We start from the raw sequence: 13,467 nt of genomic DNA, 5'->3' as shown, positions 1-13,467 counted from the left end.
ATATTGGATAGCATGTTTTGTGATGACTATTTCTCGTTTTCTTGACTTGTGTTCACTTTGCGCTTAATGCTTAATATCTCGTGGCTCCGTGAATACGTGCATTGTTTGAGAGTCGGAATGTGATCGTCCTTAGTGAGTCATGTGCCATGTGTGGTGGGATTTTTTGTGTAGTCCATGTATTGTACTTGTGTCTAGAACTTGCCCGGTATGTGAGTTGAAGCGAAATTTGAGGTGATGCTCGGTTTGAAAATTGATTTTAGGCTTTCTTTGATCTTTTTGAGCTTATTGCTTATCATAAATAAAATTTATCCCTAGTTAATCATTTTGAGCCTATTGACTTTTATTTGGTACCCACATTACAAGCCTATACCCTTTTTATTCTTAATTGACATTGTTTTGATCATTTTACCTCTTAAAGTACTTTAATTGTTAGATGAGCGCTAAAATAAGTAAGAAGGGGCTAAGTGTGGGGTGACTTTTGAGTGGAACCAATAAAAGGAAGAAAGGTGCACTTGTATTGTAAAATAATACACCACTAGTTGTTGAAAAAAAAACATAGTTGGGAAAAAAGAGAGTAAAATCTGGAAAAAAAAAAGGAAAAATAGAAATGAATAAATTGTTGTCTTGTTCTTGCTAGTGGGTATGAACTAAAGTAGTGCTTAAAGAAAAAGGGACTGTTTTGGGGGTGATATTGTTTGTGAAATTGAAGTGGTATTGAAGAAAATACGCTTAAAGTAATTTTGTGATGTATTAAAGTGCTTAGGAGGGTGAGTCACTATTCCTTAAATATATCCTACCCGTTCCTTAGCCCACAGTACAACCATGAAAAAGTCTTAATTGATTTTAGATCGAGCGAGCTTACATTAGTAGAGATTTATATTAAGGGCAAGCCTATGGTACCAATTGCATGCATGTGACTTCTTTGTGAGAGTGAGCGATTTTCTTTGATATATGTGAGTCATTAAAATATATTTGAACATGAGATTCGAATGTGTGGATTGAATTCGCTCTCTTGTTCTTGTTGTAAGGGCACATGGTTTCACGAGGGATAGGTAACGTTATTAGACTTCTCTATGATGTTGGTTGTTCAAACCATGAGTGCATAGTGACATTGAGTCGGTTTTTGAGGTTAGGGTTATTGTGAGCATATTGTCTTTGTTTGAATATTTTTAAAGAATGACATAAGTAAAGGGAAGTGTATGTGATGCATATTCTAGAGCCTAATTGTTGCAAATAATCATGGTCATATGTGTAGTGTGCTTTGAATGATAAGAGCTTAATTTTGTTTCGTCTACTATATTGATGGTTTGTTCGAGGACGAACAAAGGTTTAAGTGTGGGGTGGTGATGTTGGGCATATTTCGATATGTGTTGATGTTACTTTACCCATATTTTAACCGCTTTTTGATGCTATTTGATCTTTAAAATGCCCAACATGGTTTAATTATTGGTTTTATGACTAATTGAGTTGTGTGTGATGATTTAAGGTGTTTGGAGTGCAAAAATATGAAGAAAAGGTGCTCTAGCTAGAGGAAGAGGGGTTGGATGCGTCGCATCCAGTCTAGAGAAAAAATTAGATTTCATGCACCCTTAGCAGTGAAGTCGGCCCATAGTATCCGCCTTAGCATCCGCACCTGGGCAAAGCTGAGATGGAGGAACAAAGGGTGGATGCTTTGCATCCACCCTAGCATGCGAAGCTGAGAAGTGGAGGACGAGTTGGATGCGACGCATCCACCCTAGCATCAATCCCTGAAGCTGATTTGGATTAGAAATAGGAGAACTTTGGCCCACGACTTTTGTACGCAATATATAAGCCAAAAATGCCTCTTTTAGGTCATCTAACATATTGGGAAGGGGGAAAAAGCCACAACAAAGCTGTGGAGGCCGGAATTCATCAAGTTCCATCTTTCTCCCACCAAACTTAGTAATTTTTATGTTTCTTTGTATGATTTGTTGTTTGGCTACCATGTCTATATGGAGCTAAACTTCACATTCTAGGGTTGTGGTTCTTTCATGACTATTGTTATTCGGATATTGATTTTGACTTCTTGATTTATCATATTAGTTTATTTATTCAATCTTGCACTTAATTATTTAATTGCTTGATCACCAATTGAATATTATCTACGAATCTAGAATTGAACTCGAAAGTGGGAATTCTATATTGCATATAGGATTGAGTAGGGCAAGTTCTTGAACTCGGGCATCGGGGAATGGATTCGTGGTTAGGATAGACATATACCTAATTGCCTTGCTTGGTTGATTTACAGGAATTATACATGCGTTCTTGTTGATTCTAACTCCATAGACATATAGGCGTTAGGTTGGCTTGAATAGGCGAGTAAGAACTTGACAGATTCTTATGAGCAATATTAACCCTGTTAACCAATAAGCTAGATAAATTAGTCGGTCAATTCAATTTAAGAATACAATATGATTGTTAGATAGCCCATAACCCTAGATCGTTTTCATTACATTGATATCATAAAAAATCTGCTCTTTCTCTGTTCAAAGTTCATTATTTATATTTTTTTATTTAATTAGTTTAGAATAAAATATTTCTAGGTTTAATTCTTGTTTAGATAATTAGGATAGTCTAATTTAGTTAATAGTTAATCATAAATCCTCGTGGGTTTGACATCCGACTTTTAGTCACTTTATTACTTGACGACCGCGTATACTTGCGTGAGTGTGTTTGGTTGCAACAAGTTTTTTCCTATCAAAGGTCATGTCTCAGTAAGCTGAAACAACGTCACGTCCTGCCTAACGAGCTCTCCCCAGTACTTCTTAGGCCTAATCCTACCTCTTCTCGGACCCTCCATGGCCAACCTCTCGCACTTCCTAACAGGAACATCAATGCTTTTTCTTTTCACGTGTCCGAACCATCTTAACCTTGACTCCAGCATCTTGTCTTTCACGGCAGCCACTCCTACTTTATCCGAAATAATTTCATTTATAATCTTATCTCTCGTGATATGACCACACTCTCAGACGAGGGAAACTGTAGACAAGAATTACAAATTTTTCTTTTAGGTGCATGGGAGTTGTGCGGTTTAATTCTTTTTTCTTTTATAAAAAGAGCAAGAAAGAGGTTTTCAAGTTATTTTTTTTCTCTTCAAATTTTTGAAGGCCAAAAAAAGTCCTATAAGGGCCGCTGAATTAGAAGTAGAACATACACAACGATAATTTAATCTCCTTAATCGTCTATTCTAGCACTAAACGATTCTATGATTTGCTTAGACATTAAAATAATATAAAAATGCATGCATTCAAAAAATTCCACCAAGTGTTTGACATTTTAATCTCTAGAACTAGAATGACTAGAAATTGAAACTAGACAAGTTTCTATATAGCCTCAAAAAGTAAAAGGACCTGTCAAATGATCAAATAGTCAATTTATTCAATCCACCAAAAACATCACATCATATCTAATGTTACATATATTACTATATATGGGGTAATAAATAAATGAAGATGAAGAAGTAGCATCTTCAATCAAAACTAGAAATTGAAGTAAAGATAAAAAGACAAGGACATAAACGTCAATTCAGCAACTTCACCTTTATGTCCTCCACCAACGAACGGTGGTGCACACTGTACAGAAGTCGAATAAAAATATATGTTACTAATAATTTTGGGTTTTTTTATTTTTGACCCGCGCCAGAAACTATTTACATTTGATAGTCAAAAAAATATATAAAATTTATATAATTTTTGTATATAACATATAAAATGTATATATAAAAAAATATATAAAAAAAATATTTTTCAGCTATTATTTTAAAAATGGCTATACAATGTCATACCCCAATAACTTTTCACTAACCTCACCTGCCGTCATGGTCACTCACATGACCCACAAATAGCACACGAGCTCTTCCTTAATTTGCTCATTACTTATTCCAAATTGCTTAATTTAATTTCTCTCGAATATGAAGTTAGGCTATCTGAGAATTTTCAACTTTAGTCCTATATGTCTAAAGCTGATTATGATATGGTTAAATACTCTATACTTTATAATTTTAGCTATTCGCTAAATAAGGGGTGCTCCAAACGGATATTTGTGCACTTGTCCCATTTATCTTTCAATCAAATTCACTTTTGATCCATTTATATTTTGTTATTTGCAAATCATCTCATATTCGTTCTTGTTATTAATAAATATTCAATATGAAGCGGTATACTCCATATATTTTAATTTTTTAGAAATAAAGTTTAAATTTATCTATTTACTTTTGATTATGACTTAAATTTAATATTTGATCGAAGCTTTATTAGGAAAGTTAGGCCAATATTAATTTTTTTCTTAACTATGAGGTAACTAAATCAATTTATCTCTTAAAAGTAAAATTGCTCAATCTCAGACCGTACTTGGACAAATTTAAGAATTTCTTTGTCAATGCGACGGTGTGACCAATTGGGATCAGAAAGTGGGTAAAATTAGCAGGGCTTAAGTAAAATAAAATAAAAATAAAAAGAAAAAGGTGAGTAGAGAGAGAGAGAATGTATTATTGATAGAGCTTAGACAGAGAAAGAAGTGGAAGGCAAAAGAACGGCAAATTCTCTATTTTCTCCTTCCCCAATCCCATCACAGAGATAGGAGAAAAAAGAAAAAACAAAATCCAGAATCAATCTGGAATTGGAAAAGCATGTGCTCTTTGATAATGTTTGGGAAGTTGTAATGGTTGAATACATTTTTCTATGAAGTTAGGATCTTCTCATCACGACGGCGATTCCGTAAAAACCTAAAGGCGATCGCTTTTACATGAATTGATATAATTTTCTTCTTTGTCTTCATCCGATTGTTGCTTTGTTCGATTTGATTCGTCTCTATTTGCTTATTGAGGAAAAAATTTAACAAAAAAACAAGGAAGATGAACGGTGGTGATGGTGGAGATGTCGCGGCAGCTCCGGCGGGTCCACCACCGCCGCTTGAGTGGAAATTCTCTCAGGTATTTGGTGAGCGTACGGCCGGCGAAGAAGTTCAGGAAGGTAAATTATTATTTTTGTTTGGTTATTATCATACTTAAATCCTCTGTTACCTTTGGATCCATACTTGCTTTGGTGTCTATATCGCTATTAGGGTTTGGCTATCCGTTTTTGATCGGTTATGTGGTAGTCAATTGAGACAATACTGAAGTTATTAATGGGCGAGTGGCGCAAATCTGTTAGATTTCGGTCGCAGGTTTGATTGAGTGATGGGGATTTTAGCCAATTGAGAACAGTACCTAGTGAACTCTAATAAGTTTATATTTACTTATATTTCATCTACTGTGCTATTAGAGAATTCTTTAAGTCCAGATCTAGATGATTGTTTTTTGAGTGTAGTCTGTCAATGTTTTCAATTTAGATGTTCTCAATTTAGTAGAGGACTATATAGTATAGGTTTTTGCCTTTGATGCAAGCATCTTGTCAAAGGACAGTATGCTATCTTCACTTGTTTCTTGGTGCTTACAAGTGGTGAACTATGTATGCACAAATGTAAATCATGGGGTGTAAGTGGCTGTATAATCTTGTATTACCACTCTGCTTTGGTCAGTATTCACGCTTTCACCAAACATTCTTTTAGCTCCGCTCATTAAACTTTTGAGCTCTAAGGCACGATGCTGGGCAACTCCCTCATCTCAAACCACTATGTATAGGTAGACATATGTCGGGTAAAAATGCTCAGGATAGATACCGCCCTTCGCCTAAATTGTGGAAAGATTTGATGTTGCTCATAACATGCATATACAATAGACTGTCCTGAGGAAGATGCGAATTGATGTCTATCCTGCTGTAGAACAGTAAAAGGTTGTGACTTTCTTATAAAGCACTCCAATGTGTTGTATGAAATGTCTTTTATATCTGATAAGGCTCCCCTTAGACCAGTTCACATCCAAGCTGCTCTCTTGTTTTCAAGATATGTACTATATGCAATGCCTAGGGGAGTGGGGTCATTCAACTCTTGATTTGTGAGTCAGTAACTCAATATAGATTACTATAGATATGGTTGTCCTTTCGTAAACTAAGTTGAAGAGGGCATACAAGCAAAGTAGGTGTAGATTGAATGCTTGTAGCACATTGTAAATGCTACCCTTTTGCTTTGGCTTCCCCCTTTTATGATTATTCTTAATATCCAATATGGGAGTGATAAGTCTCATGACCTTCAATAGAAGGTATTGAATATTGTTGCTTCTCGTAAATGGCTACTCAAGTCTATTAGAATGAAAAGTTATGCAGTGGAGGATAATGGGAAGTTGGATTGACTTGATGCCTTTTTGCCTCATTTGCATAGGGTTTTAGTTTTCAGAATGAAACTGAATCTGGATCTCTTGATTCAGCCTCTTGATCCATGAGACTTCTTTTCCTATATCATGATTCATGGTGTGCATCAAAGTCCATTTTTCTGAAGTTTATACCACACTCAAGCTTCTTTGTCTTGCCTTCTACTGTTGCGTCTTTATTTTTTATTTTTTACTTCAGCCTCATGCTTTATTTGTCTGAAATATGCAGACCGTGTGCTGCAAAATGAAATTGGCACTGACTATTAATCTTTTGGTCATTGGAATTTCCTGCCTAATAACGACACATGTCATTTCAGAAGTTAAAGTACATGGAAGTTGCTTTTTCTGATTCCTGTTTGTCTTTTTATTGCCTCTAAAGGCACGTTCATATACCTAATCTTTTGATCATTGGAGTTTGCCTGCCTAATACCAAGACATGTGGTGGCTGAAGTCCTAGTACATGGAATTGTCTTTTCTGACTTGTGTTTGTCTTCTTACTGCCTATAAAAGGCACACACATATACGATGTGAGTGCTTTTAGTTTTTTCAGCAATAAGACCTTGTGTTCCGAACTGCCAAATCCATGGCTGCATCAATTTCACTATTCTTTTTCCACATTTATTCCCTAGTTCAGATTCGTGAGCAACATTTTAGAAATGGTTCTTTCCTATATATACAGTTGCTTATTTAGTTTGGCTCAAGCATGGCTTTAGATTTTGATTTTGCCCCTGTTAGTGCTGGCAATCATTCAATTGTTTCTTTGATGATTTACTTTAACCAGCAATATGTAGAACGGATATGAAGGAACAGAAACAAATGCTTGTAGAACCTGTACATGAATTCATCTACATTACACTCATCTTGTGCTCCATGTCGTATGGGTGGCATGGTTTGAGTAGTAACAGTGGGCAGTTCATTCTACCTAAAACTGTTAGACTGTGATAGGATCTGTACATTAGCTTAATTCAGAAACAGAATTTTTCAATATAAATTTTGTACTGCAAATTAATCTGAAGTGCCTTGACGATGCAGCTGTACCACTTCCAGTTGCATGGGGAGTTTGCAACTATGAGAGCATGTGCTTTGCTCTCTCTGCATTATGTTTAGTACACTTATTTTTTGAATGTCATGATTTATTTTCTGTCTTTATTATTGCAGTTGATATCATCTCCGCAATTGAGTTCGATAAAACTGGTGACCATCTTGCTACTGGAGATCGTGGGGGTAGGGTGGTATTATTTGAAAGGACTGATACAAAAGAGGTGGGTATCTTCACAGTGCAGTTCAGAAGATTTATTAAAAATTGGAGGTTGTTTTCTCTGATCATGTCTCTCCTTTTGCGTTGTGTTGCTTTAGCATATTGGTAGTCGAAGAGAGCTTGAGAGAATGGACTATCCTGTGAGTCGCCATCCAGAGTTCCGCTACAAGACAGAATTTCAAAGCCATGAACCTGAGGTATCTGCCGGTTCTTTGTTGTTCGCTCTTCTGTATTCTTCCTTTTTGTTGTGATAGAAGAACTTAAGGAGAATCTTATTTTCCTGGTTCTTATGTATTTGCCAATTTGAGCTGCCATTTTCCTGTGAAGATGAAACTTTGAAGGGGTGAATTGCATCCCACTGCTATTTCTCATTCCCCATCTGCTTTGTGTTCCTCCTTTTCTTGCTTCAAGTAGAATTCTAATTTCTTCCTTTGCACCTTTCTGTTCAGTTTGATTATCTGAAGAGTTTGGAGATTGAGGAGAAAATCAACAAAATCCGTTGGTGCCAATCGCCTAATGGTGCACTCTTTCTTCTATCTACCAACGACAAAACCATAAAGTTTTGGAAGGTAACTTAGTTCATCCGATTTGCTTTTCTATGATTCTTTAATTCAGTGTAACTTGCCCAGTTTATTCAGGTAAAAAAAAAATGAGTATTATTCTTCTTCTCAAAAAATAAGTATTATTCTTCTATACATTCCATGGCTCAATATATAATTTTTCTGTTGCATTGATGAGCAATATTGTTTGTTAATTTCAAGTGTGTCGGAGAGCTGTACTGATTGTTGTTGAGATGCTAGTTGAGAGTTGACCTACGATGCACCTTTGAAACTGTCTATCTGTAAAGCATTCTTCTGGTGGCTATCCTTTTTTGTGGGTTCCTTATCAGTGTGCTGAGGTTCTTGCTACTTCTTTTCCTGATTCAGGTCCAAGAGAAGAAAGTTAAGAAGCTATCCGATATGACTATTGATCCTCCCAGGGCTGTTGGGAATGGCAGTGTGGCCAGTTCTAGTGTTTCTTCCAGTCCAAAGCAGTGTCTTGCAAATGGGGGCAATGCAGATAGATCTTTCAATTGCTTGAGCAATGATTTGTCGTTTCCACCTGGGGGCATTTCCTCATTACGTTTACCTGTGGTAGTTGTACTTAAGCTATATATGTCCTGTATGTTCGATTGTTTTTGGAATGTCAATTATGGCTGTGCATTACGATTTTAATCTACCAAGCATGTTAGTTAGTGTCTGTAATCAATGTACTTAAGGTTACATGGAAAAGGAAACTCCATGTGCAATGTCAAGATACATTTTGGATATTGGATAATTTATAGAGACACAGATCTCAAGAAGTCACAACCTGAGTGGAGCAATGTATATGGTGTTCCCAGACTCCTGGTTATTTTGAAGACTGTTACTTCTAGTTTCTACTAGTTCTAGTGGCTGTCTTTAGTCGTAAAACAAATACTTTAAGTCTAACATAGTTAATTGTGCACCCAAGTTCTCATGCAGGGTGAAAAGTTGACAGATGTTGAAGTGTGTGTGTATATATATATATTATAAATTTGTATATAAAATCTGTTACCTTCTAAAAAATATATCTATAAATATGTTTGTTATGTGCATAAGCTAGGACTCTTATGATCATGCGTTATGTGCTTTTGTATATGTCTTTGATTTCTCTTTCATGGTATGGATACACACGTTTTATCTTCAAATCCTCAGACGATATTGGAATCTGTATGCGTTCTCCGTGCCTTAAATCTTTTTCTTTGATTGGTAGAAGAATTTAGGTGCTGCATTGCGTCCCCTCTCCCTAAGACAGTTGTTGCGTTTTTAACTTGATATGATGTCCTCATTACTACTCTATTTGGATCTAAATGTGGAATGTTAATCATAGGTTACAAGTAATGAGACCAGCCTTGTTGCAAGGTGCAGAAGAGTGTATGCTCATGCACATGACTATCATATCAACTCTATTTCAAATAACAGGTGAAGATCTTGCTCTTGTAGTTTTGCTTTTCCATTTTGTGTTTTCTGGTTTATGCGGGCTCATGGTAATTTGTCTGGCCTTCTCCTTTTCCATTCAGTGACGGCGAAACATTTATATCGGCTGACGATCTCCGGATAAACCTTTGGAACTTGGAAATAAGCAATCAGAGTTTCAACATTGTTGATGTCAAGCCGACAAATATGGAAGATCTAACTGGTAATTTTTCCTCAATTCCTTTGTTTTGGGCACGTTAACTGGGTCATTATTCTTTCTTTCATTTCATTTAATTTTGCAATATGCCTTTTGTTTTTTCAATAGATGCTTCGACTTTAACCACATGTTATTTATTCCAGAGGTGATAACTTCAGCAGAATTTCATCCTACTCACTGTAACACTTTAGCTTATAGTAGTTCAAAAGGGTCAATTCGTCTCATAGATCTGCGGCAGTCAGCTTTATGCGACTCACATTCTAAATTGTAAGTATCTCTCTTTGTCTCTTTGTATTATTGCTCTTCTTTTAAAAGGTGTCCTTGTCCAGCAGAAGATATGAAAGATGGATGAAGATATTCTGGAATAGAGATATTTTTGCTAAGCAGGATATGTATTTCAAATTACTTGCTGATAGCTTTAATAAATTGTAAACATTGGTGCCTTGTATGCAGGTTTGAGGAACAAGAAGCACCTGGTTCAAGATCTTTTTTCACCGAGATAATTGCTTCAATTTCAGATATTAAATTTTCTAAGGATGGAAGATACATACTCAGTCGTGACTATATGACCCTAAAGGTTGGTTTCTTTTACTTTTCTTTTGTGATACCTATAGAGTATTTTGAGAGTTGCACCAATTGCAGTGTGTACTTCGCATTCATGTTCCTTATACTTGTTGAAGGCACTATTTGATCTATAAAAGCTTTGTAAACTATAGCATAGTTCCAATGAGGTGGCATTAGCGTGTGGCTCATGGCAAGCTCCGTGGCCTTTCTTGGAAACAATATCTCCAGCTCTTTTGCGTTTCATTTCTAATAATCATTATCCCCATGATCTGATGGAGAACCTCACTCAGTTGATATTGCATTGAATATGGTAATATGATATGGATACTCTGGAGTGCACTTAATGTTCTCCTAGGGTTCGTGGGTTACTACAAAAAAAGAACTACTATGAGGCTTCTAGTTGTGCATTCAACATAGTTCATGTTCATGGTGCTTCCAAGTTTTGACTTTTATTTGTATTAGTTGATTTTGGTGTTCTTCTTTGATCCTTGTAATACCTTTTGGAAAATTTTGCATTCAGAATTTCTTTTCTGTGCTAGTTGTAAGTTCCTGAGAGCTTAATTTTATGATTGATGAACAAAAGTTTTCAAATTTTTCTAAACAAATCTTGGTAGAAACCTCTCGTTATCCTCTATTTCATTTTTTCTCACTTATGTTCAATATGATGGATTGAAAATTAGTTTCTAACATAATATAGATGTATTCCATGTTCGTTGACCTCTGATTTTGGAACTTAGGTAGTTGAATGTTGAGTACTTTTCTTCCCTTGTATATGCATTCTATTGCCTTAGAAGACAAATTATTTAGTGTTGGAAACTTGGAATGCGATGAACCTGAATACAGTGGAATGGATACAAATGATTCTTTGAGCCTCCTCCCTTTGATTGATATATGCATATTATTCCTTGCATATCTAGTCAGTTCTTTCATAGGAACTACTCTGACTTTATCTTAAACAAGTTTACTGAGTGCTGCTAAATATAGCTCTATTATCTATGCCTAGTTTTATTTAACATGCTGCGCTCCACTGTTTGATGCTTGCATGTTTTTGCTAAACTACTTAGAGTTAAAGTAGATCAAGACCTCGAATTTTTGTAACTTAAATATAGTTGCTCCTTATTGTTTGCAAGTTCAAGCTGGGTCTTTTCTTTTTCAGCTTCATGTTAGGAGGACCACCGGTCTTCCATGTTTGTATGCTTTCCCATCTCTATGAGCAGAACCTCTTTGTATGGACAATATGTGTTCCTTGTTACTGAACTCACCTTGCTTTTCAGCTATGGGACATAAATATGGATTCTGGTCCAGTATCAACCTTCCAGGTTCATGAATATTTGAGACCAAAGGTGAATTACTATCTGCATCAAAATGTTACTTGACTATGTTTGGTTTGTGGCTTAGCTGATCAGAGATGTAATTTTCTACTGGTATGCAGCTATGTGATTTATATGAGAACGACTCCATTTTTGATAAGTTCGAGTGTTGCCTTAGTGGTGATGGGCTGCGAGTAGCAACTGGTTCTTATAGGTGTGTAGACCGTAATCTATTTTGTTTTTCCTTTTATTCTTCACTGCTGATTTAGTTGTTGACAAATAACTACTATGACTTCAGCAATCTTTTCCGTGTGTTTGGTTGTGCTGCGGGGACTACTGAAGCTACTACACTGGAAGCTAGCAAAAACCCCATGAGGTACTTATATTGTATTTTCGCCACGTTAACAGATAAGGATTTAAATGTTGTTTGTTGTGGTGTCTGACTTACATTGATTGCTCTCCTCCAGAAGACAAGTGCAGACCCCTTTAAGGCCTTCCAGGTCCCTGAGCAGTAGCATAACACGTGTCGTCAGGAGAGGTATGCATTATATTCATATATGCACTTGACAATAAGTCATGTTTATACTTTCTTATTACTTGAAAATTTGTTCACCATGACGAAATATACTGGAATTTATTTATTTGCATTACAGGATCAGAGAGTCCAGGGGTTGATGCAAATGGAAATTCATTTGATTTCACAACAAAGCTCCTCCATCTAGCATGGCATCCAACTGAAAATTCAATTGCCTGTGCCGCTGCAAACAGCTTGTATATGTATTACGCATAAGTGTTAACAGGAGGAATGTAGTTTTCTTGGATAGCATTTTTTCAGGTTGCTTTGCGAGAAACGCTTTCTTCAGAAGCAGCTTGAGGTTCTACTATATCACTTCCAGGTGCCTCCAACCTGTAACATGTCTTTGATGTCGAGGTGCAGAAGTGGATGAAAGATTCCACTCGAAGCAACTTTGTCTTTGTCAGCAGACTGATGACCTCGCGTTCTTATCCCCTTCTCATTTTCTGCTTCACTCTTTTAAATTTATTATTATATTGGGTCGAAGTAGGGAAAAAATGTCGTTGTAGTTCTCCTACAAGCAGAAACTAATGGAATGTGCAAAAATTGCCACTAGTTTTTAAGGTAAATGTAGTTTTTACTGGGAATGTTGGTGGAAAAGAGCTGCTGCTAACTTGCAGGATGTTTAACTTATTTTCTTGGATAGCATTATTTTTTGTAGGATAAATCAGTGTGCCTTTTGTTATAGATTATTAACTAAAGTAAATTTTTTCTGTAAAAGAAGTTGAAGGACACTGTCATTTATTTATCTGTATTTTTTGCTTTTGGGAAGTGAAGTTGGCATTGCATAACTTGTCTTCTCCTTTGGAATCTCGATTGTTTTACATTCTTATATTGCACTGGAGTTGGTAATTTTTCGCACTTTTGCTTTGCTGCCGGAGCCTTGTAATGGAACCTTTACCTGGCAATCAAGTTTTGCTATGCTTGTATGTTGCATGCTCGCATAATATATTGTATCTTTCCGTTATACTTTCCAATTGATCAGAATCATAACTAAAAGAGTTTGCGTTCTTGTCTTGCCCTTATTTGAAATGAATTGATGCTCATGTCAACATATTATCATTTGGCGTTTCACACGTAGAGTTTGCTCACCATTTTGAACACTGCGATTGGTGGAACCAATTTTGTAGCGAAGCCACTCTCCTTGTTTTATCAAGTAGCTGATATATTTAGAGGTCGTTTGGTAGAGTGCATTAGAGAAAATAACGCATGCATTAGCTTTGGCGTTTGTGTATTAGTAATACTTTGTTTGGTTCACTTTTTCAACTTATGTATAACTAATACAAGCATTAGTTATACATCC

The 13,467-nt window shown here is 36.0% G+C and overlaps 1 protein-coding gene across 5 annotated transcripts; it reads left to right on the top strand.

Moving 5' to 3' along the window:
- Positions 1 to 4,472: 4,472 nt before the first annotated feature.
- LOC107788567 (serine/threonine protein phosphatase 2A 55 kDa regulatory subunit B beta isoform) lies at positions 4,473 to 12,952 on the top strand. Of its 5 annotated transcripts, none has more exons than XM_075251299.1 (14): positions 4,473 to 4,991; positions 7,424 to 7,527; positions 7,622 to 7,720; positions 7,973 to 8,092; positions 8,450 to 8,656; positions 9,414 to 9,505; positions 9,604 to 9,722; positions 9,860 to 9,983; positions 10,170 to 10,293; positions 11,555 to 11,623; positions 11,713 to 11,804; positions 11,889 to 11,966; positions 12,061 to 12,128; positions 12,244 to 12,952. In XM_075251299.1, the coding sequence occupies exons 1-14, from the start codon at positions 4,874 to 4,876 to the stop codon at positions 12,378 to 12,380; spliced, it is 1,551 nt and encodes a 516-aa protein (XP_075107400.1). In that variant the 5' UTR covers positions 4,473 to 4,873; the 3' UTR covers positions 12,381 to 12,952. The 5 variants fall into 5 exon arrangements, with proteins under 5 accessions (XP_075107400.1, XP_016465730.1, XP_016465731.1 ...); XM_016610244.2 differs by having other exon boundaries at positions 12,058 to 12,128; XM_016610245.2 differs by having other exon boundaries at positions 8,450 to 8,659.
- Positions 12,953 to 13,467: the final 515 nt, after the last annotated feature.

Source organism: Nicotiana tabacum, chromosome 4 (genome assembly GCF_000715075.1).
Source record: "Nicotiana tabacum cultivar K326 chromosome 4, ASM71507v2, whole genome shotgun sequence".
Lineage (NCBI taxonomy): Eukaryota > Viridiplantae > Streptophyta > Magnoliopsida > Solanales > Solanaceae > Nicotiana > Nicotiana tabacum.
The sequence above is the reverse complement of the archived record's forward strand: the minus strand, read 5'-3'. Positions and strand labels throughout refer to the sequence as shown.